The sequence below is a fragment of the Silurus aristotelis genome (assembly GCF_946808225.1).
Source record: "Silurus aristotelis genome assembly, chromosome: 8".
Classification (NCBI taxonomy): domain Eukaryota; kingdom Metazoa; phylum Chordata; class Actinopteri; order Siluriformes; family Siluridae; genus Silurus; species Silurus aristotelis.
The window spans coordinates 26741760-26767468 of record NC_139581.1 but is presented as its reverse complement, the minus strand read 5'-3'; the positions used below and the strand labels follow the sequence as shown (position 1 = coordinate 26767468).

The 25709-nt window shown below is 36.2% G+C and overlaps 1 protein-coding gene across 2 annotated transcripts; it reads right to left on the bottom strand.

Moving 5' to 3' along the window:
- Positions 1 to 3106: 3106 nt before the first annotated feature.
- Positions 3107 to 8836, bottom strand: il10ra (interleukin 10 receptor, alpha). 2 transcript variants are annotated; one of them, XM_083548903.1, is made up of 7 exons: positions 8607 to 8836; positions 8111 to 8225; positions 7030 to 7205; positions 6686 to 6831; positions 6378 to 6528; positions 6163 to 6272; positions 3107 to 4995 (listed from the first exon to the last, which is right to left on the bottom strand). In XM_083548903.1, exons 1-7 carry the CDS (start codon positions 8668 to 8670, stop codon positions 4129 to 4131), a joined length of 1629 nt encoding a protein of 542 aa, XP_083405029.1. In that variant the 5' UTR covers positions 8671 to 8836; the 3' UTR covers positions 3107 to 4128. The 2 variants fall into 2 exon arrangements, with proteins under 2 accessions (XP_083405029.1, XP_083405030.1); XM_083548904.1 differs by having other exon boundaries at positions 8111 to 8241; positions 8607 to 8795.
- Between the last annotated feature and the right edge of the window lie 16873 nt (positions 8837 to 25709).

Below are 25709 nucleotides of genomic sequence, written 5' to 3'. Positions count from 1 at the left end.
TTAAATTATGGTTAAGAGACATTGCCATGGTTTGGTATATAACAGAAGAGTGTTTGTTTTATTTATGTCTATATGTGTTTTTTTAATAATACGAGGTGGGATCAAAAAAAGTTTCTTTAAAATTGCTTTAGCACGCCTGCGATTTAATCATGGAAAGTTTGAACAAAGAGCAAATGTGATATTCTGTGTGAAACTGGGCAAATCTGCCACAGAGACATTTGACATGACATGACATACATTTGACATACATGAGTTTTGAATGTCTCAGAAGAACATCACTGAAAGAAGACGAGGGAGATCAGGAAGACCTTCAACGAGCTAAACCCCCGAACATATCTAAACCATTTGTCAACTTGTGCATGATGATCGTCAGAGAACAATCCACATGATCTCACTTCCATACCCACCCTACTTGCCTCCATTGGACTTTGCCCTGCTCCTGAAGATGAAGATCCAGCTCTAAGGTCACCGTTTTAACACCATTGCGAAGATCCAGCGGAAATCTCAGAAGGAGCATGACACTCTTCTAAAAGAAGACTTCCAGGACATATTCCAGAAGTGGCAGGAACACTGGGAGCACTGTATTCCTGTGCATGGGGACTATTTTGAAGGTGATTGTGTGTAAACATAGATAAAGTACTTGCTTGTAAACAGAGCAAGTCACAAAACTTTTTGATACCAACTCGTACTAAAACTACGAAACCTATGCCTCTGGGAAACACTGAGGAAAAACCTAGAGGTAAATATGGAAAAGACTCTGTGGTCTGTGAATTCTTGCTGTGTTTAAAGTTAATTTTATTCTCTCACTTCTTTCTATTTTATGACAATTTTAATGAACAGACCATTTCTAAATCTTGCTAAATCAGATATCATCTGTATCGTAAAATAGAGAACAAAATGAGTTACATGTAGTCCAGTAAACACATACAGTATAGAATTCACAGACCATGTTGATTCTGTTCTTATTTTTACCTCTGGGTTTTTCCCCAGTGTTTCCCAGGGGCAGAGGCTTCATATTATTATTAATATGTATGTATGCAAAGAGTTTTCAAACAAACTCAGGTCTTTTAATTTCCCTAAATATAAACGACTTGCCTAATATTACTCATCAAACACCGACTAGGGAGTTATTATGGATTTCCACATGAAAATGATCTTTGTTTGTCCAGCAAAATCCATCCTCACAAATTTGATATAGCACCTTTTTTGCTTTTCTGTCTTTAACCAATGAATGTCTGTGAACTGTAAACTAGACAAAGTTTGAGGTCAAAACTTCCATTTGTCTTTCTTTGGCAAACTTTTGCATGATGATATTAATAAATCCTGCAATTCTCATATAAACTTTCCCTTAGAGAGTGATGATTCAAATAAGTTCTCTCATTACTTAAAACCTTCACAGCATGAAATTGGCAAAGCTTTTTAATGGAATTGATTACAGTTAATTAATATTCCTAAATATCCTACGAGAATTGTTTTTGTGTTATGACAGTTGTGTAGCAAAGGGCAAATCTCTTTTCAAAGTGTTCTGTATCCTGCACATGAAAAGACACTAAGAAGAATCTAACACATTCTTCTCTATTTCAAGTGTTTTCAAGACAATTTCAGGACACAACTTTTTATACATTTTCACTTAGATGAACTTATATGTCATTATATCATTTTAAACCTTTAATCTAGTGTATGTTTTCTATACTAAATAATAAAATACTTCATAGCATGTAAATTGTTTTCCTGAGTTGAAGGATGTTCATTTACCACATATGGTAAGATCATGTTAACATAATGTCAGAGCTCAGGTGGCAGAGAACTCTAGTTCTGCAAATATGTCTGACACAAACTACAACTCCTAGTATACACACATACTTTCTCACTCTGAGTCTCCCTACAACTGTGTTTGTTTTAGTTTATCAACCTAGTATTGTCTAGTTCATGTCATTTGTTTTAGTTCATCTCATGTTAATGTTATATTATACATTATATTACAGTTTTTCTCAGTTGCTTTGGAGCATTTCTTAAATCATCCTTAATATTTGCAAACCAATAAGTGCGTTTTCAAAACAATTTGTACAAAAATATATTCAAAATATATTATACTAGTTTCACCTGAATAGTCTTAACCTTCAAAGCATCTCGGCATCAGTTCATTGCATAAGTCATTGAGTGCAAAATGGTTAAAAAAGTTTTCATCATCTGTCATCGAAAATGTCTATTAAACTTTTTTTTGTAAATGTGACGACTCTGTGAGATGGCATAATAAAGAAACCTTGAGGGCGAGACTCAAGAGGGAACCCATCCTCATCGCGGTGGCACTGATTGTTCATTTATTACAGTTAAACAAGGTTGAGGTGTGCAGTGATGGTGATCACATGCAAACTGTGAAAAAAAAAAATCTTTCCTGCGAAATGGATGCAGCAGAAAACACTCATTGTGACAATTATTTTGTGATTCTTTTGCATTTTTCCAATCTATAAACAAGCCTCATTGTACTTTTTATTTAAATGTCTAATTAATAAGATTAATGTTATTTTATTATCTTCATATACAGTATATGTTTTGTAGTAATATATATTTTCATTATATTAATAAGTCAATATAGTTTATTTGTAATGGTAATTTTTTGTTTTTTACTTTTATACATGTCAAGTCAAGTCAAGTTTATTTGTATAGCGCTTTTCACAACAGACATTGTCTCAAAGCAGCTTTACAGAAAACAACAGTGAAGGTGAATGGTGTGCGTTTGCATGCAACATGCAACAATATTGTACACTCACTACACTCATTACTTGACTTGTATGTTTGTATGCAGTTTGAGTTAAAAGTGCTTAAATTCACTAGTTTTTTCTATGTGGAAAAGATTTTAAAATAATTTTTAATCTTAAAAAAAAAAATGTATTTGCATTTAAACAAATCAATAAATAAAATAAATATAGATAAATAACCAAATTCAAGTATAAAAGCACTACCTAACAAAGGAACATGTGGCCTTGTTTAGCGGAATAAAAGAAGCTAATAGTCGTTTGTCCATATGTGCACACTCACACACTGAATGGAATGAAGTCTTATAAGATCATAAGACCAATATACATTTGGACTTCAGGAGAAGACCTTATAGTATAGAACAGCATTTATTCGTCACATATACATTACAGCACAGTAATTCTTTCTTTGCTTTACCCCCGCTTGCTCAGAAGCTGGGGTCAGAGCGCCGGGTCAGCAATGATATGGCGCCCCTGGAGCACAGAGGGTCTTGCTCAAGGGCCCAAGAGTGGAAGCTTGGCTATACCAGTGCTTTAACCCTGACCTTCCGATCAGTAACCCAGCACCTAAACCACTGATCTACCCCTTCCTTATTCAACGCATTTAATTTTAAACTTTTAGTTTTGAGTTGGAATTAAGCCTTAACAGATGAACAAACTTAGTATAAGTATAGATAAAGACCAATACCGGTTCAGCATTATTAGCGCCAAATCTACTGCAAACAGACCCCTGCACAATCAGGGGAAATGCGCTGTATTTTATTAATGCTGTAATATCTCATATATACACAGGATACCACCTAAAGACTTTTTAGCCACACTAAAATATATATGTATCATATCATGTTTGGACACCGAGATGTGTTGTGGGTCAATAATTGTTCATAAAGCATTAACCTGCCTTAAGCACTGCATAATTGGACTGGTGATAAAAAAATCACTACAAATATGCTGAAGCCATAAACTGTTCTTTTTTGCATATTCAAACAAACATAGAGTAAGAACTTGATTTTAACAGATTTGATAAACAAATTAAGACCAATGAGGCATGCATTGTCCAATTATTTCAATTTTTAGGCAAAAATGTTTTAATCAACAGCAGCACAGGGCAAATTTTTTTTTGCATTGTTATGTAGGATAAGTTTCCCCCATCTGGTCATCCTTCCGCATGTCCAGATTGGCAATAAATGACGACACTCGATGATCTTAAATTACAGTTTATGCAATGTAAATGTTATAAATGTTATAAATGTGTGAAATATCTGTGTGAAAATACCACTGGTGCATTTCTCCACATATCCAGCTGAAGGTTAAAGACCATGTTTTCAGTCACACTTGTTCTCTGTTCATACAGACATCAACAGTAAGCAGTTTAAGAAAATGTAAGTTCCACTGTATCAAGTGTAAAAGTCATTAAACTGTCTTGTTTCTGTTCTTTTTGCAGAAGTAGTGGACATGACAAGAGATTCAGAGACGAATCGGTGCAGTTACTGTCTGGCAGTGTGGGCTCTGTCACTGGATCTTCCATATGTAAAAGATTTACTGTTTGCATTAAACTCTTAATCTTGTATCTAGAACTCACAGAGCTGCCATCATCAGTTTGTCCAATGTCTGTCTGTGACTGACCTACTGGTTGACAGCCTTCAGTGAAAGGATTTTTTAATTTGCACCAAATGCAGTATTCATGGTCAGAACACATACATGTTACCTGACCAGACCTATATCCAGCTGATGGAGCAGCTATGTTTGAGTCCAGGTCATTTTGCACATCCACACTTGCGGGACTCTGACTACGATATCCATCTCCAACCAAGACCTTAGACAATAGTGCAGTGTCTTCCCCTTCTAGAAAACCAGAAACTTCATGATGCACTAGTCCCAATCCACTGTCCCCAGTTCCCTCATTTTTTCCACTGCAGTGCAGCTCATGCGTGGAGAATTGTCTTGTGACTCCCCTGATGCTTCCACTGACCTCAGTTTCCTTTAGACTTTCACAACCACTGTCCACTTGTACATCTTCAATATTTTCCACAATCTTCGCACTGCTGACAGACAGCTGCAGCTGTTCGATGCTTACTCCACTGTCGAGGCTTTCTCTTCTCTCTTTGTTTTCCTCAGTAAATTCAGCGATCTGCTTTGTACCCATGGTGTTGGTGATGAATGTCCATCCCTTGTCTGTTACAGTCTCCACTTCATCCGATTTTATAATCATGGGCTTCCAAACGTTTACGAAAAGGTTCTGAAAGAAAAAGACCGGTCATAATGGTCATAATGCTTCTAAATATCTGGTAAATTACATTTCACACACAATAAACCAACTGCACACCGACCAGGCATAACATTATGACCACCTGCCTTATATTTTGTTGGTCCCACCTTTTGCTGCCAAAACAGTCCTGAACTGTCAAGGATTAAAAGCATTTATAATTCAGCATTTTGAGCTACAGAAAGCGTGTCTGTTGGGCCAGCCTTCGCTCCCCACCTGCATCCATGAGCCTTGGTCACCCATGACCCTGACCCTTTTGATCGATTCTGACCACTGCAGACCAGGAACATCCCACAAGTGCTGCAGTTTTGGAGATGCTCCAACCCAGTTGTCTAGCAATCACAATTTGGTACCCTTCTTCAAACTCCCTCAAATCCTTAAGCTTGCCTATTTTTGAGGTTTCTAAAACATCAACCTTGACAAAATGTTCACTTGCTGTATAATATATCCCAATGACTAACAGGTCCTAATGCATCCTTGTCATAATGTTATGCCTGGTCTGTTTCTGTCTGAATGTTTTGTTAATTTCTTCTCCAAAATTGATATAAATATTTCTGAAGATGCCACAGGAAACATTTTATGATCACATTACAGTGTTCATAAAATGTTGTTGCCACAAAGTCATAAACCCAAACATGTTCCAGGATGAAAATTTACTTGAAAATGAACAAAATGTACTTCAAAAAGCAGTTGATGAACATAAGGCTTGCCAAAACATCTATGAAATGAACTGGAATAGCAGCTGCAGGTCAGAACTTCTTGCCCAGAATGAGCCATGATGTTCACAAGGAGTCAGAACTCCAAAAACTTGGTTTAAAGCTTTCCCTTTTACATTAAGTAGACTGGAACTCACTTTCCTATAACCATAAATGAAGTCACACTTCCCACATGAAAAATTACAGAACATTTTCTGGTACAACTAAAAGCAGGGTTTAACTGTTATTTTAAAAAGTCCCCAGTTTCCTGTATTTCCCTATTGGTTGAATTTCTAAGAAATGTGAAGTGACAGTTTCATTGGTTATATGCATCAGCAATGAACCTCAATTAAATGTGACTTTGTTCCTTTTCTTTGCTCACAGAAACTAGCATGTTTTCTACTTTTGGTTTTGTTGAAACCACATTAGGACTGAGATGACTCACCAAAGCGCTAGGCATTTTCCGAGGTCGCCTCAGGAAACAAATGAAGATTATTAGAAAAACTGTCATGCAAAACAGACCCAGTAGAATGAAGCAAATAATCAGTGTTGCATCTATAAAAAAAGACAATTATGGTTAAATAAGATTAGTTTTTACTGTACATAAGCAGTACATTTAATCATGTTTTGAGGGGATATACAAAACAATTTAGACCCTACCTAATGGTAGTTTTATGCAGTGAACAGTAGATTTGGTGCTAGAACTTGTACTCTGCACCTCCACAAGCACACAGTACACTTGCAGGGGCGTTAATGATCTGAAAGTCATCTCACCATCATCATCAGTGTTGTCATTAGTCATTTTTAGTGTCTGTGTATTAAAATAATATTAAGCATTATAAATCTCCAGCCATAACATGTATAAAAGTGTAACACAGGTTAAATATTTGGTTATAAGTCTTTTGAAAAGATGCAACTGAATACAAATAATTATTTATTTGGTTCATTTAGTATGGGGCAAAATGTACCTGCTTTTCCTGCCCCTCGGGCCACAGATACACTGTGTATTGCACATTATAGGGAAAGATCTCTTCAAGTATCTGTTTCCTTTGTATCTTGACTCTCACAGAATATGAGGTGGATGATAGAGTAAATGTCGGGGCAAACAGCTGACCTGAAACAAGAAAGTTATTATAAAAAGGTATAAATGCATTAATTTAGATAATTAAATAGTAGTTAAAATGCTGTTTAAATACACAAAAGCTTAAGAATACTGAAGTAGAATGTTAATAATAATAATTACTAGTAAATAATATACTGTGACACAATGAAGTATATCAAACAGGGTGAATGAAGCAGCTCAAATACTCACTATTTCGAATATTAATGCGCCGTTTAACACTCCATGAAATATTGTTTTGAGTTGTGAGTACTCCAACTCGCACTCTGAAATTCGAGACCGCTGAGAGATATCCAATATTGCATATGGTGGCTTTAAGAAGATTACAGTGGGAAACATTTTGCCACTCTCCAAAAGTATCAATATATCTAGTAAAAGAGAGAAGGATGTATATATTAGGTATATAAAGACTGAAAACTGAAGGTTTTTTTTAACATAACATTCAACAACCTGAGTGAAAAGTAAAATCTTCATTTTTTTTTGCTTTTAATGAAGATGTGCACTGATTATCCATGTTAGATTCAATCTGTTGGACACACGCTTCATTGAATGATGAGTCTCACAGAAAATCTGACTTTTGTACTTAGGATTTATATCATCGATATCAGAAGGTTGCTTACATTTAAACATTGACTTTAAAATTGTGCAACATCTTCATCTTCACCATCTACATTAACTAGGAATACCTTCAGACCTTTTAATCAGTTATCCAATTGGCATATCATGTGTCAATAGACTAATACATAATATCATTAAGTTATAAAAACATCAGAATATGGATGTGTAATATATAAAGGCATTGTGATGTATAAATTCTATAAATAGTTGTTAGTGGCAGATGGGCTGATTTGAGTATTTCAAAAACAACAATCTGCTGAGATTTCCAACCATGCATAAATAAGTAGGTTTGCACGTGTTTGCATGTTCATGCTGTACATATTATGGGAAATGTGAGTATGTAGATAGATAGATAGATAGATAGATAGATAGATAGATAGATAGATAGATAGATAGATAGATAGATAGATAGATAGATAGATAGATAGATAGATAGATAGATAGATAGATAGATAGATAGATAGATAGATAGATAGATAGATAGATAGATAGTATTTTTAATCACAAGTATACAGTATATACTTATATGCACAAGTATATATATACTCACTTATATATATGTCTGTGTGTGTGTGTGTGTGTGTGTGTGTGTGTGTGTGTGTGTGTGTGTGTGTGTGTGTGTGTGTGTGTGTGTGTGTGTATACACATTTCTTACTTATTCAGCTGAACTTGATAGAGGTAATTCCCGGGATTTTCCTGCGGAGGATCCCAGGTTATAGTGACATTTCCCTCCCACATGTGCAAAGTAACATTTTCTGGTATCATCTCCCCTGAAAAACAATGAAACTATTACAAGTTTTGAAACGAAAGTGGATTTTTTACAAAACTTCCCACTTTGTTTAACACTTTTGTCATGGCTTTAATTCTACTTAGCTACTAACGCAACAAATCGCACGATATATTCATTATGTCATAGAGTCATATATATATTCTAAGAAATAAGGCTAAAAACCTAATTCTAGTCTGATTTAGCAACAAACAAAAAAACTGAATTACATGAGACACTTATGAGAAATACTGACTTAGTTACACTAAATTAAAATGGTTAAACATACCAATTAGAATTTTTTTCATTTTTATTCTATTCTATTTCATTTAATATTATATTTTAGAGCATAGTCAGTTAGTGAAAAAAAAAGAAAAACACTTACCCAATGTGTAAGTTGTCAAGTAAAGTAACATGAGCAGTGTTGAAACCAACAGGTTCCTGTCCATGGTTGTGTTAGGATCATATCAAGATAAAAGTTCAAAATCTACAAGAAATTATAGTTCTGTGCTCTTTCAGATACATCAGCTTTACGATGTAGCCTTTAGTTCTTCTGTTTCTGAATGTCAATGCAAACAAAAGCATACAACTGTTCTCTATACTCAGAGAGGTAACTCCCCTTCTTACGTGTTTCCTCTTTCTCCTCTCCCTCACCCACAGTCTCATGCTGTTCCTGTTTTGCACTGCACTTCTCACTTCTACAAGCACAATTTTCCATTACTACATTTGGATTAGTAATAAATATTTATGCAGCAATACAGTGGGCAATTTTTCATTTTTCTCATTTGTATTTCTAATTTGAAATTTGTCATTTATTATCTGCATCAAAGGAAAAAAAATAAAAAATACAAATAAATAAATACCCTATGCATACACTTCGACAATATCCTATTGCAGACACAATCTAATGCCATCTAGTGTTCAGTTTTGATTGTAATGTATACTTGTTGGTATCCATAGATTGTCATTTTCTTTTCTTCAACATAATTATTTTAATCAGCATGGAAAACCTCAACTTTATTGATTTACTGGAAGGTCAAGCTCTTTTACAAATATTGGAGAAATAGAGAAATACCAGCAGTAGCACATCATGTAATCATATATATATATATATGAACATCTTAGTGTGATTTTATTTTTAAAGATTTATATAGACAAGATTTATGTCTTCAGTACCACTCACATTACATCACTTCATTACCATAAACTGTTTACATGCCATTTTTGCACATCTTTTCTGGATTGCTGCTATTGCTCTTTTGCACAACATTTTTTTTTACGAATTTTTGTCTTGTTCTGTCTTGTGTTGTCCTTGCACTGTTTGCACCAGGTCCTTACTAGTCCTTAGCCCTGTGTTTTCTCTTTTCTGTGATTGTTGTTGTATGTAGCACCAGGGTTCAAGAGGAACGTTGTTTCATTTTACTGTGTAATGCATCAGCTATATATGGTTAAAATGACAATAAAAATGTTCTTGACTTGTGACACTACTGCTTTAATTTAGTTCAGTTTTATTTGTACAGTGGTTTAAACAATAGACAATATATATTGTTAAAAACATTGTCTATTGTTACATTTTTTGTCTATTGTCTAATGTTAATTTTTTCCCTGTACATTCAAAATTGTTTTAACCAAAAAGATTCTGTATAAAACTCTGTAATAATATACAGTTCAATAAAAGATCTGTAACCACATCTTTTTTAGATTTGATATTAAACATGAAAAAAAATATCTATATTTTGAAATAATTTGACACTTATAATCATTACAATCTCCAAATTATCATGTTATTCCAACAATTATTCACAAAGTATTAGAATCATGCACCATGGACCAATAAACAAAGGAGAGATGTCCACTTGTGTGAAAGATGGGTGTGGCAGTGGGGACATGGTCAAGTGGTGGTTTGTGAATGGAGGGTGAAGCTGGAGGAAGAGTAGAAAGAAGCGCACACCTGATGGTGATTTCAATTCAATCTAATTCAGTTTAAATTATTTTGTACAGTGCTTTTAACAATAGACATTATCCAAAATCCGCTTTTACAGAAATAAGGACATTATGAAGTTGGAATGTATAAGTTGTGACTGTGGCAGAAAAAAATGAAATCAAAAACTTTCCTGAGATGGTATGAGGAAGAAACCTTGAAAGGAAACAGACTCAAAAGGGAACCCATCCACAGCTGGGTGGCACTGAATTATAGTTCCTGATCACCTGATCCTCATCATCTTTTCTCTGCTTGTGTTCTATATGGTGGTTGTTCAGCCTGGACACATTCATTAGACAACAAAAATTTTAATTATTTCATATTAATATATTAATATGATATGAGGGTCAGTTACCAGCATCACACTAAAAAAGGGGGTAGTAATGGCTACTTCTTCCTGAAGTATGTCAGAGCCCAAACTTCTTTACTTTAACTTTGTCAGTACTTCGACTTTTTCCTTAAAACGAGTATCTGCTTGTTGCCTTCTGCCTTGCTTGTTGTTAGTTTCGTAAACTAGACTACGTCTGTGATGTGTGAGAGCCAGGAAATGACACACCAGTGGTAAGTTGAAAAAGCCACGCAATGACAAGAAATGGGTTAATGGGCTGGTGTGCAAAGAGAAGAAAAGAGTTTGATAATGTGACCAAATAGATTTAAACTAACGTAACAAGACTGTTTTGAAGATGTAAGAAGAAGAAAGTACAGATATAATCAGTGAAAGTTAACAGTTTTCAGAAAAAAAAGTACTGATACCAGAAAAATCTACTTAATTACAGTAACAAAGTATTTGTACTTCATTACTTCCCACCTCTGGTTGTTTAGTTTGGTGTAAGCAAGTTGTTTTGTATTTGTTTTCTCTTTGCATTTATGTGGTCATAATGTAATGTGCTCTGCACAAACAATTTGCCAGCTAAATGAGATTTTAAACCTATTTTGGTCCAGAAATTTGCATTCCTGTTTTATTAGTTCAAGTAAAGGGTTACAATTTTGTTGTCAGTGTGACAAATTTTGTGGATGTTGATAGTGGCAAAGAAAAACTCTCTGAGAAGAATCTTTGAGAGGAACCCATCCTCATTTGGGCATCTGGGTGACACCAAATGTCCATTTATTATAGTTTCATCATTGATGATTTTATCAACTGTTCACTAATGGACACAACAGGGGGAGAAATTGTACACTATGATAAGGATGCAGGAGACTAGTAGACTAACTATGGCAGGATTACTAAAATGTCGAGCCAAAAGGTAACACAGACATAAGGTATCTCTGGGATATATCACACCACCATCAACAGACTTGACTATATGCATGAGAGTGAGAGGATGACATCATCCAAACATCCCAGTTCACCAAAACAATGCCAAAAAACCAGATCTGCACTTTTATCTAAGAAGAACATATTTACACAAAACTAAACAAATATGTTTTTAACCTAGACTTAAACACTGAGACCATGTGTCCCAAACACTAATTGGAAGGCTGTTCCATAACTGTGAGGCATTGTATGAGAAAGCTCTGCCCTGCTGCTCGAGGTACCAACAAATAACCTGCACCTTTTGATCAAATTAGGTGTTTCAGATAATTATTGACCAAAAGTTCGCCTTTAATTTTTAAGTCATTGATATCATTCATTGTTTTACACATCAGCAGTAGTAATTTATAATCAATAAGAGATTTAAATGGGAGCCAGTGTAGCATTTATAAGACAGTGGGTGATATGGTCATATTTTCAAGTAAGGACCCTTGCTGCTGAATACTGTACTAACTGGAGCTTATTTATAAACTTATTAGAGCATCCAGACAGTAAGGCAATACCATAGTCCAACCTACTGTAAAAGTAACAAAAGCATGAACAATTTTTACTGCATTCAGTAACAACATTGTATGGCTTATTTTATTATTTCTGAGATGAAAGAAGGCTATCATAGTGATATTATTTACATGAGCTTTATATGAAAGGCTCAAAAATTACACCAAGGTGTGTTACCTTTGAACATGGTAAGTTAGAAAGACCATCCAGAGATACTATGCATGTATTCCTAGTAAAAGTATTTCTGTCTTATAAGAATTTAGTAGAAGGAAGTTAAAATCAGCTACTCTCTAATGTCTTTTACAAATTTCATGACGTTATTAAGCTGATGTCTCTCATCCGGTTTTATTGCATTTTATACAACTGTGTATCATCAGCAGAACAATTGTGGCTAATACCATGATTCGGATGAATTTCACCTAAAGGTATATATAAAGGTTTTATACAAAGAAAACAGCAGTGGGCCTAAGACACATCCTTGCAGGGCACCAAACTGTACACAAGCAAAAAGGACACAGGCACACTAGCTTACATCCATTTAACATTTAGATCTAGGAAATATGACCACATCACCCCTGTTTTAATCAGTCTACACTGCTCCCAATTAAATCTCGCATTGATTATAAAATACTACTACTGACGTATAAAGCACTTAACGGTCTCGCACCGCAGTATCTGAGTGAACTTTTGTACCAATATGATCCTCCACGCCTACTTAGATCAAAAGGTACAGCCTATTTGTTGGTTCCTCAAATAATGAAGACTACAGCAGGGGGCAGATCTTTCTCTTATAAAGCCCACAGTTATGAAACAGCCTTCCAACCAGTGTTCGTCTGTATTACCTTCTGGTTCTCCCTTTTAGTTATGCTGCCATAGCGAGTCTTGCCGGAGTCCAAACTGCACAGTTACATTAACTTTCATACAACAATAAGGACACTTAATAATCCATATCCTTTTCTTCCTGTCACCCTCTTCTCTCTCTCTCTCTCTCTCTCTCTCTCTCTCTCTCCCTCTCTCTCTCAGTCGAGTTAAACATGCTCCTAAGGCTCCAGTGACCACTGTTCCTGCCCCTCTCCCCTCCGTGGATCTTCCCGCTTTGTCCAGGCCTGCCTCTGGATAGTGTTCTCTTCGACTGGAGGCCACTCTGTGCAGGTTGGGACGGTTTCTCATCAATGCCTTGGGTGTTCCGGAGTAAGAACGGGAGCTTTGAGGATGGATTGGACTGTATTTAATGTCAACAGTCTCCTACACTGACTCAGGACTACTTTTCGCTTCTGATCATCATCACTGCACCCCGCAACATTGTATATCTGCTTTAAATAGACATTCGGTGCAACCCAGATGAGGATGGGTTCCCTCTTGTGTCTGGTTCCTCTCAAGGTTTCTTCCTTATGCCATCTCAGGGAGTTTTTCCTTGCCACAGTTGCTCATCAGGGACAAACTTACTTACAAAGAACATATTTACTTTTAATCACCACATTATCTGTGTAAAGCTGCCTTGAGACAATGTTCATTGTTAAAAGCGCTTTACAAATAAAAATTAATTGAATTGAACTGTCTCTGTGCTACGACGATGCCTAACTTCTGACTGATACATTTCATAAATGTTTTTCCAATGTAAGTATGAGTAAAATTGCTTTGCTACAACCATTTCTAGAATCTTGGAGATAAAGGAAGGTTTAATTTTGGCCAGATGTAGTAAGAGAGTTGACAGGGGTCAGGGTCATGATGTTAAATTAAGGGTTTAAAAACTGCTAGTTTAAACACGTTGAGTGCATTTATTTCTTGGTGGACATGTAGCGTTATGGTGTAGTAGGTATAGTATACTAATTTACTAGGAAAATAATATCATGGCAATATATGGCATAAACATAAGTGCATCACACACACATTCACACACAATTTTATAATTAAACTTTAACCAAATTTGCAACCCAGTTTCCTCCCAAAAAATAAAAAAATCTTTAGATAAAACCTATTTGGAACACATTGATAATATAAATGTTCTGTAAAAAGCAAAAGCTGCACAGCAAAATGTATTCAAACATTTGTTTGCCTTTGATGCTGCATTCTGCTCTAATTATTATTTAACCAAACCCACCTCTACCACCACAGCCCACTTCATGTGTAAAGTTTGGCATTTTGTGCCACGTAATAATACTGGGGTCACAAACAAGCTGAAATGTTTCTCTTGTCTGCAAAAAACGGTGACATCATCCAGCGTGGTAATGTGGGTAATTAAAAAATTCCCCACAGGAATGTAGGAGTGTGTGTGTGTGTGTGTGTGTGTGTGTGTGTGTGTGTGTGCGTGTGTGTGTGTGTGTGTGTGTATGTGTGTGTTTTAAATAAAACACCTGCATAAATATGGCTTATGTTGGTTGGATGGCATGATATGATATGTATATGATAATATACATGAATTAACTTATTAAAATCATTTACATATTGACCTTATGATGTCAAAACCAACTTTCATAGAATTAGCCCTTGTACATTACAATTACAGTGGAACCCGGTTATGTCGATGTCCTAGGGGGACACCAAAAAGCATCGAGATAACCGATGATCGAGATAAACAGAAATCAATATGGCGGCAATATATTAATGTGCTTGAAATTTCTTTATGTACATGATGTGCGTTAATAAATGAGAATGTGCATGCACGTGTTTTTGGAGGGTTTTTTTACACAACAGCGTTGCCGCGATTTGTTTGATGAAGGCATGCTATAAAAATGTACATACAGTACATGTTTGTTAACTGTCAGGAATCCACCGGCCACGCTCCCTTCGGCTCTCGGCTTCAATCGCACACAAATGGTGCTCGTTTAGCATCATCACCAGCTCCTATTTAAACTTCCACACTCTCACTGTCCGTTATTGTTGGTATATGTTCGTTCACAGCGGTCATTGTTATCGCTCATGCGTATCCCGGTACGTGCCTTCCCTCCGGCACTTTCTCAACTGCTGCTCTTTTCTTCCCAAAACGCATCGCGGATTCCCCCCGATCCTGTGTAGTTTATACAATATGATACTGTAAATTGCTTAGTTTTGCTTAACTATGTACTGTAAATTATTACCCCATACTGATTATTCAACAACCAGTTCAACAACACTTCTCCTTGCAAGCCCTCTTTTTTTTTTAAATAGGAGCAGCAGTCATGATGTCATCAAAGTGGAAGCAGGATCAAGCGAGGCCAGGGCAGGATGGAAACTCTGTCAATGTTTTTGACTTGGAGCTGCACACAAAACATAACACGAAGAACACGCAACAGAGAACCGACACGCAAAATATTACAAGTTGTAACACCTTGTATATTACAAGGTATCCTGCAAATAATTGTAATATGAAAATAAATAAATCTAATAAAATCATTGACCCTTTGTCCTTATGACACAAAACCAGCTTTTAACCTTTTTTTAGCTTGTATAGCAATGCCTAGGCAGTGTCACCTAAATCATGTCTATCTAAATGTCTGTCTCCTTCAATTCATTATAAACAGTCAAACTTCTCTAAAACTCCTGTTCTGCAACTATCAACTTACACACACCTGTGTGTTCAAGGACAAAAGCCCCTGTTACCAGTGGCAGGCTGTGCATTTCACAACTAGGCATTGAGTGGTGTCCTACCTAAATCAATGCACCTCCTAATACCTTCATTATGATGCCACATATATAGAAACCATCAATATTATAAACACAGTATAACAGAGTGCTGTATCATGGACAAGTATCTCATATAGTTAGAATAAATATTATTACTTAAGCAAAAAACCCAGTAAACACAATTCAGCAAGGCTCCTTTCACTCTATTCACAGCTGTGCCACCTGCATACATTTTAGCAGAAGCATCAATAAAATAAAATGACCCTGGGTTTTTTGCCTATTTTTTCAGCACATTATGATTTTCCTGGGGATTTGAAATGAAGGTAAATTGTGAGTTTTGTGGAAATTTTACAGGAAATAAAATGCAAAAGTATAAATGGTTCATGAAAAAGCTTAACAATTGTTATGAACTGTTTTGGCCGACCTTTCCTCATGCTGTCCAGCTTTTTTTTTTTTTTTTTTAATACATTGTGTAAATGTCCTTTAAGTGTATCTGCAACCAAATCAATTTCATCTCCTCTGTCAGCTGTTGTGTAATGAAAAGACATTTATTTTAGACAGCTCTGACTACGTGTATCACTCGTAAAGTTAGCAAGTTAACTGCTGTTCGAATAATAATAATATAGTTGTGCTTCTTAGAAAGGGAGCTACAATCTACTATCTTCCTTCCACTCATACAATTGCACAATACCCTCAGCTTTCAAACTGATAACTATCTTAACATTTCAAGCAGGCTTTGTCAAGCCAACATCGAAGTTTGTTGTGATGAACTTTACTGTGAGTTCACTTCACTGTGTCATATTGGTGGCTAAGCATGGCCATGCCAGGACAAGTTTGTACTGTACATGGTGTTCAAAAAGGTTTGTGTAACCAGAAAGGGGAAAAACATTTCATGAACATTTCACAACTTTGCAGTAACTACACTGTCTCCAAACTGGAGCTTTTAGCCTTTTTTAAACATCAGCTGTCTTTGGAAACTTTGGACACTCTATCTCTAACTGAACTCTCTACTTTAAGTTTAAAAACATTTTAAGGGCTTTTTCAGTGTGTGGGGCCTGTGTGTGTGTGTGTGTGTGTGTGTGTGTGTGTGTGTGTGTGTGTGTGTGTGTGTGTGTGTGTGTGTGGGTGTGTGTGTGTGTGTGTGTGTGAGAGAGAGAAAGAGAGAGAGAGAGAGAGAGAGAGAGAGAGAGAGAGAGAGAGAGAGAGAGAGAGAGAGTGTATGAGTGTATGTAAGCAAATGGTTGAGAGATTGTTGAATATTGGTATCTTCAAATAACAAATACATTTATGGCATAATGTAGTAAAGTAGAAGAAACATTAGTATTTATTGTGTCGGAGACTGTTAAGCCTTAATCATCAACAGATGTGCACAATGTAATTGGTAACAGTCACTGTCATTTAAAATATACTTTCTTTCGGCTTCTCCCATTAGGGGTCACCACAGCAGATCATCCACATGTTTTATTTGGCACGTTTTTACACTGGATGCCCTTCCTAACGCAACCCTCCCCATTTATCCAGGCTTGGGACCGGCACTGAGAGTGGCTGGGGTCGGTTCTCGAGACCGGGGTGAGAGCGCCGCATCCTATAAGGCAGGTAATACTGTGCCTTGTGTTAGACCTACATCCTATGTTCTTTAAACACTTTAAAAACCTCAAATCCATTGATTTTGACTGTCATGTCCCAGTCCAGCCACCTTTCATGTCTTGTTCTCATGTCAAAGCTTCAAGAGCTACGGGGAAATTGCCAAGCAGCTTGGTGAAAAAAGGTCCAATGTTGGAGCAATCATTAGAAAATGGAAGAAGCTAAACATGACTGTCAATCTCCCTCGGACTGGGGCTCCATCTCACCTTGTGGGGTCTCAATGATCCTAAGGAAGGTGAGAAATCAGCCCAGAACTACACGGGAGGAGCTGGTCAATGACCTGAAAAGAGCTGGGACCACCGTTTCCAAGGTTACTGTTGGTAATACACTAAGACGTCATGGTTTGAAATCATGCATGGCACGGAAGGTTCCCCTGCTTAAACCAGCACATGTCCAGGCACATCTTAAGTTTGCCAATGACCATTTGGATGATCCAGAGGAGTCATGGGAGAAAGTCATGTGGTCAGATGAGACCAAAATAGAACTTTTGGGTCATAATTCCACTAAACGTGTTTGGAGGAAGAAGAATGATGAGTACCATCCCAAGAACACCATCCCTGCTGTGAAGCATGGGGGTGGTAGCATCATGCTTTGGGGGTGTTTTTCTGCACATGGGACAGGGCAACTGCACTGTATTAAGGAGAGGATGACTGGGGCCATGTATTGCGAGATTTTGGGGAACAACCTCCTTCCCTCAGTTAGAGCATTGAAGATGGGTCGAGGCTGGGTCTTCCAACATGACAATGGCCCAAAGCACACAGCCAGGATAACCAAGGAGTGGCTCTGTAAGAAGCATATCAAGGTTCTAGCATGGCCTAGCCAGTCTCCAGACCTAAACCCAATAGAGAATCTTTGGAGGGAGCTCAAACTCCGTGTTTCTCAGCGACAGGCCAGAAACCTGACTGATCTAGAGAAGATCTGTGTGGAGGAGTGGGCCAAAATCCCTCCTGCAGTGTGTGCAAACCTGGTTAAAAACTACAGGAAACGTTTGACCTCTGTAATTGCAAACAAAGGCTACTGTACCAAATATTAACCTTGACTTTCTCAGGTGTTCAAATACTTATTTGCAGCTGTATCATACAAATAAATAGCTAAAAAATCATACATTGTGATTTCTGGATTTTTTTTTTTAGATTATGTCTCTCACAGTGGACATGCACCTACGATGACAATTTCATACCCCTCCATGATTTCTAAGTGGGAGAACTTGTAAAATAGCAGGGTGTTCAAATACTTATTTTCCTCACTGTATATATATATATATTTTTTTTTTTTCCTATTCCTGTTTTTTTTATTTAAAACTGATTTATGTCTGGCACACATTGTAGCAATTTATGCTAAACAGGCTTGCCACATAACAAATATGTTTTTCTCTGTTTTTGAATAACTGACATTACTAACACAACTCCTCCTTTATTTTCCCCTCATACCATTTTTGCAGTTGCTATGGAGACATTTTGTTCATTCCTAGTGAGTTGACTCTCTTGGCCATTAGTAATGCATGTATGCACAAAGGAAAAACAAAATAGAGGGAGTGTCCCATCATTAGACGCACTCCTGCTTATGGTTTTTGACTTATAGCTTGAAAAGAATATATGCGATTGCTTGTGTATGTCTTTGTCTTTTGTGTTTGCGCGAGTTGCTTGTAGATTGTCAAGCATTTGCACCCTTGAAAAAATTATAAATGCATCATTAATGTATAGTTCTGGTTCTTTAAACTGGTTCAACACTCTGAGGCCAAACTACCAGCATATGTTTATATGCCATTCTTCATTAATTTGATTGCTCATTAATGCTCATTGTTGAATAGAGAAAAAAAACTCTCTTATACTGAAAAGCACAATGTAATTCAATTAATTTTTATTTGTAATGTACTTTTAACAAAGGACATTGCCTCAAATCAGCTGTACACAGGTTTTTGATCTGTGTACAAATGTGGTAAAAAAGAATGAATAAGAATGTTTTTTATGAGTGTAAATTTGTCCCTAAAACCTAAATGTACAGTTCCAATAATTCTGAAGAAGGTAACCAAATATAAATTAATTATTTGGATAATACATTTTCAAGATAATGTGCTCAAGTCCAGATACAGAAAGTTATTTGTTTATCAGAAAAAAATAAATAAATAAATAAAAGCTTATCAAAATGTTGCACAGAGCATCCTGTTAAATCATAGTTATCCTCTGGGAATGAGGTGGTCATGTGGGATGACTTGATGATGGGGACATTTTATCACTGCAGCAGGAAAGCTCTGCAAGCACTTCCTGGATTAATCACATTTGGAATGTAATTTTGAGAGCAGGCTCATTCCATCCACTTCCTGCAGAGATCTGCATAATTCTAGGCATATTCAGCTACATTTTTTGTCCCTTGGGGTTACAGTGAGTTGCTCTTTGATTTGTTTGCCTTCAGGGGAATGGTCAAAAACTCTTTGGAAGAGCTCCATAAAGCTGCCAAATGATGTTAACGGTTCTTTCTTGGTACCAAACCACTGTAGCACAACTTACCTACATTTACATTTAAAATGTATTTTTATATTTAATATTTACATTTATATTTAATAAATATATTTGAATAGGAAGACTGCATCAGGGATAGAATCTTTACAAATACAGCAGCTTTTATCTCGATATTATTTCACTGTAAAAATTACTGTAAAAAAAACGACCACATGGTTGGTACATGTTTGTTTGTTTTTTTGTTTTTGTTTTTTTATTATTATTAAAACAGTAAAATCCCCTATTAAACAATGCATTTTTGTTGTATTTGAGAAAATATAAACAGTATACTGTTAATTACAAAACTACAACAACAAAATGACAAATGCCACAGCCTTAGAGAAAATCAACTGAATGAAAATAGGATGATTAAACAACTCCAAAGAAACATTAACAGCTTCACTAATTACAGTTTCACTTATTTCTATTATATATTTACAAAATATTTTTTGAGACTTAACAAAGATTTATATTAGATTGAAAATGTTTCGTTTGACCTCACCATTTTGGAGATCTGTGGTGGCTTTAGTTGGGGTTGTGACCCTTGTCTATTTAACAGGGCGGGCCATGCATTTGGTACATAACTGTAACTGTGCCATGTGCATCATCTGGAGCAGTTCAGAATCAATATTTGCCAGTCAAACTTGGCTATAACTGTTTTCCTCTGACCAAACAATCAGAGGGTGGAAAAATGCTGACTTCATTCTGGACTAGCTAGCTGGCACTGTAAGGTGAATTTGAAATCTGATTGGTTACAGAAACAGAGCTATTTCTTATGGAGACTATGGTAACAGGCCAGCAGTACTGACTTTGAAGGCCCTGGGCAGATTAGATTGACATGGCAGCACATAAAGGCTGAAATCTGATTGGACAAAAAAATCTAACATCCACATACACGTACTGAAAGCAGTGCAGCCAAGAGAAATGCTACAAAATGAAAAAAAGAGAAAAAAGAGACTAAACTGTTGAAAATAAATTAATACATTTTCATTGAACAAATATGAAAATTAGGGTTGTAATGTAGGTCAGTGCTTCTGATTTCTGTGTTTTGGCCAACAGAGGCCCTGACTGCCCACCACTGCTTTTTAACTTTAGTTTTCTTTTGGTTGTTGTAACTGTGTTTGTAAAGCATATTTGTTATAATCAGAGATTTCAAGATAAATTATTATTGAGTGGTTTTGGTTAACTATGAATGGTTTAATCCTCATATAATGACCTTTCTCACTGGCCTAAATCAGTGATTTTATGGGTTGTTCCTATTTAATTTCATATTGTTTGTGATAAGTAATATGACCCTCCAAAACAACTTTCAAGAATATTAGTAAGAATTTTAAAAACATTTTATACACATTAAGACACAGATCAAGAATCAGCACATGAAACCCAACAATGGCTATTAACAAACAATCTTTAATGCCGCAATAAATGCTGGGTGCCAGAATAGTACAAAACTCCCAGCATGCATTGCAGCATGAATACATTTTGCAGTTGAATGTTCTTACTATTTAAATTATTTGCTTTTATTTTGTTTTTGTTTTTTTGTGACTTTGCAGTAGATTTTTTGTTTTAGATTGTCACTGATATTGAGACTTATACACTGATTGTTGATGTGTGTGTGTTTAATCCCTGCCATAGTTTAAAGCTTTTATTTTATACATGGTACATGTAGGCCTGTTTCATAGTTAACTTCCATAGTACATTAGTGTAAGAAAGTGTAAAAATATTGTTTTAGCAATATATTACACTGTTAATTAAAACAGTGAATTAGACTCACTCGTGATTCATGGGCCGTTACAAACAAACACACTCTATAAAAGAATGGAAAAAATAAAACATACTGTGAAATGTATTTTACAATAATATACAATACGTACAATTTACGGAAACAAAACAGACCAAAAAAAAACTGTAGATTACAGGCAACCCTGCTGCCAAACATTTACTGTAAATTTAGGAAGAAAAAGGTAAAATTACGGTAAAACCTTATAGTCAAATTCATTTGTTTTGTGGGTTACCATCGTGCAGGAGAGTAGAACCTGTGTTTAAGTAAAAGACGGACAGAGAACTATTGATATTCTGCTTCATTTTGCTTCATTCAAATTTAGTAATTGTGTAGTTATTGATGCAGTGAGAATCTCTTTGCTTATTTTGATTGCGCTTGACTATGTGCTGATGTTATCTGCAAAAGATTTGATTTGAATTGATGGTTTTAAAACCACCGTTGACGTGCTAATTTAAGTGTTTCAGGAAGAGGTAGGTCTTTAATTGTTGATTGAAGATAGCCAGGGACTCCACTGTACAGACGTCTAGGGGAAGTTCATTCCACCACCTCAGTGACAGAGCAGAGAAGAGCCTTGAAATAAACTTACCTCTCATTCTGAGAAAAGGTGGTACCTGGTAAATATTCTTTTAGAGGTACAAACAAAAAGGTACATAAATGTACCAATGTTCAGAAGTACCCTGCATAAGTACAGCTGGAACAACAAAGCATTTGTACACTTTTAGGTATATTCCTGTACCTTGTTTTTTCTGTGTGAAGATGAGTGATATAGCTGCATATATACCTTTTATTTTTTTGTACGTTTTCACCTCTTTTCTTTCTAAATTGGGCTCCTGATGGCTTGGAACCTTTTTGCCATCCACTTTGAATTTGGGTTTAGTTTTCCTTACTGACGTCAACTCCAGTTCTCCCACTGGAAATCCTGAAGACTGAGGTGACGTCAACCAACCCCCTCCTTTCTGAGTGTTTGAGTGAGGGTACTTCTCAGAATTGGGTGCAAATTTCAAGTCCCTGCCAGGTGAATTGTACACATACGTTGACATTATATTATAATTGACAAATAAGCGGTAAAAAAACACAATCGCCCTATCAAGAGGCTGCCCTGGGTGGCTGGCCATGTCATCCATGCCTAAATTTGCCACTGCCTGGGACACTTTTTTTTTATTACAAGCAATCACCTGTTAAAAGGACTGGCAGAGTTTACTCCTGATGCAGTTTATAGCCACAAACAGTATCATTTCTAATGCTGAGGCAAGCTCAAGTAAATTTCTTGTATTTGATGATATTACTATAATTAAAAATATTGTTTTTTAAAGTAAGGGGCTATTGGACAAAACGTGTTAAAAGTTTTTGATTATCTTGGAGATGGCCAACTGTTTCTGTAACACTCTAATTGAGTCTACAGTACCTCAAATATTGAAGACTACAGGAGGGGGCAGATCTTTCTCTTATATACCCCACAGTTATGGAAAAATCTTTCAATCAGTGCTCAGGACTCAGACACAGTCTCAGTGTTCAAGTCGAGGCAGAAGACATATTTATTTAGTCAAGCCTTTAGTCTGTAGATTTTTCTTAGGTAAAGGTGCAGATCTGGAGGGATCATGGATATAGTGTGTTTGGTGAACTGGAATAAATATATAAGTATGCTGTCGTCCCTCACTCTTACACGTTCACTCAGGTTTGTTGATAGTGGTGTGGTGGCGTTTGTTGATAGTGGTGTGGTGGAGCTCCCTCATGTCTGTGTTACCTTCTGGCTCTGACTTTGTCATGCTGCCATAAAAAGTTTTGCCAGAATCCACAACTGCACAGTGTCCTTACATATTGATAAAAAAATGATACTTAAGAAGCTATATCTTTTTCTCCCTCCCTCTCTCTCTCTCTCTCTCTCTCTCTCTCTCTCTCTCTCTCTCTCTCTCTGTCGAGTTAAACATGCTCCTGAGGTTCCAGTGACCACTGTTCCTGTCCCTCTCTTCTCCTCGGATATGCCCACTCAGTACCAGCCTGCCTCTGGATGGTGTTCTCTTCGAGTGGAGGCCACTCTGTGCAGCTGGGGATGGTTTCTCATTACACCCTGGGGATCCATGAAATTAGGACATGTCAACAGTCTGCTACACTGATTCAGGACTACAGTTTGCATCTGATCACCATCACTGTATCCCGCAACATCGTTTATCTGTAATAAATGGACATTCGGTGCAACCCAGATGAGGACGGGTTCCCTGACGACGGGTTCCCTGACAAACGTATGAAACATACGTTTCATACGAAACATAAGGTTCAGCTGCCGCTTATCCACCAGCATGGATCAATACTAAGTGCTTTAACAGGCTCTTTAGACTATGCATTTATTGTATATCAGCACGTTATTAACTTGTTAACACGGTTTTATTACATTGAATTTGGTTTTAACTGCACGCAAAAGAAACAATTTTGGAGAGGTGGTAGCTTAGTGGTTAATGCATTGGACATTGGATCAGAAGGTCATGAGCACAAATTCCAGCCACAACAATCTACCACTCCTTGGCCCGTGAGGAAGGCCCTTAAACTCATAACTGCTCAGTTGTATAAATAAGATAAATGTAAGTTGCACTGGGTGAGGGCATCTGCCAAAATGCTGTAAATGTGATTTATATATAATTCATTCGGAAATCATTCATATAACCTTTTGATACTGAGGTTAATAAAGTCCCATTGAGACTTTTGGATGTAGAGGCAAAGGAGGTGTGGAAACCTCGTGCAGTCAGTTATATCTCTCCTCTGAAGAACATTATATAATCAGAAAATGTGCTTCATGTATATGTTCAATATTAACTGTAATTTTCAGTATTTTTGATACATTTAGTGGAGCATAAATGATAGTAGTCCATATATGATAGAAATACACTATTTTATGGTTGCTTTTGCTCACATTTTGTCTGTTTGCAGCTTAAACAGCTTCCATTTATTATGCTATTTTGTTACAAGTTTTGAATTTATATTACTCTAATTATTCTTCAAACTATTCTTTTTTTTCAAAGGGGTTTAGGAGGGTGTGCAGGTAAAGAAGTGTTTTTTTTATGATTTGATATTATTTGTGTTAATTTTTCTTTTCCTTCATTTATATAAATGCTACTGTTTGTGTTTGGGATGAGTCAGTAGATCTAAATATACCCCTTAAAATATGTACAATCTTCTAAAAATCTAAATATTCTTCTGTTTACCACTTTAAAATATCTTTCAGAGCCCCCAGAATCTTGATCATGGTAGGTTGAAGTGTACCTATAACAAGAGTGACTCATTCATAGACAGATGTACTGTACTTTGTTATTTAGAGGTAGACTAAATTCCATAACTATAAAGTCATCTGGCATAAACATATTCCACCTCTAGGTTAATGTGACGGTTTATGATCAAGAATAGTTGCAGTGGTCTCTGGGGGCATTATGATTCTGAAACCAAAGTATACTTTTTCTACAAGTTTGAATCACCATATGCTCACCAAATGACTAGTTCACAATTCTTAATTTCTAAAGTAACAACCACTAAATTCACACAGCATTTATTATGTCTAATCATACTTGGTTTTGTTTTTGACTTTCAGTTTTATGTTTAGCTGCGTTACTTCTCTTTTCTTAATCTTTGTGAGAAATGGTTCACTTTTTACTAATCAGAAAAATACAGTCTTATGATCATTACTATGGTACAGTAATCACATACAAATAAAAAATTTCCAGAATACAAGAGCTCTCATATCCACCAGCGCTGTCTTGATTTGCAAGCTAAAATTTACCTCAACTGATGCTGAGAGTCTTTTTATTGCACTTTCTTAGACCCCACTTTCAATATGCAGATAAAGCAAAGATCACCTCTTGCACCATTACATTTAATTCTGCATTAAAGACTCTTTTGAAACCCATCTCTAATTATTTATGTTCTTCTGCCTAGACTTATACAAATTGGAATCTCCATCTAGCACTTTAACTTTTTTTGCCCATTCAATTAAAGTATTGTGCAAGATGTATCTTAAAAAGTAAAATTAATTTAGAAATTTAGTCTGTGTAACAGTGTCTCTGAAAGTCATTGCTGGCAACACATTGCAAAGTACCATGTCTATGAATACCTAGTAGCAATATAGTGTATCCAGTTCACCTGATGTTCTGGACAATTGGAGGAACAGTCCGTTCCTCCAACTG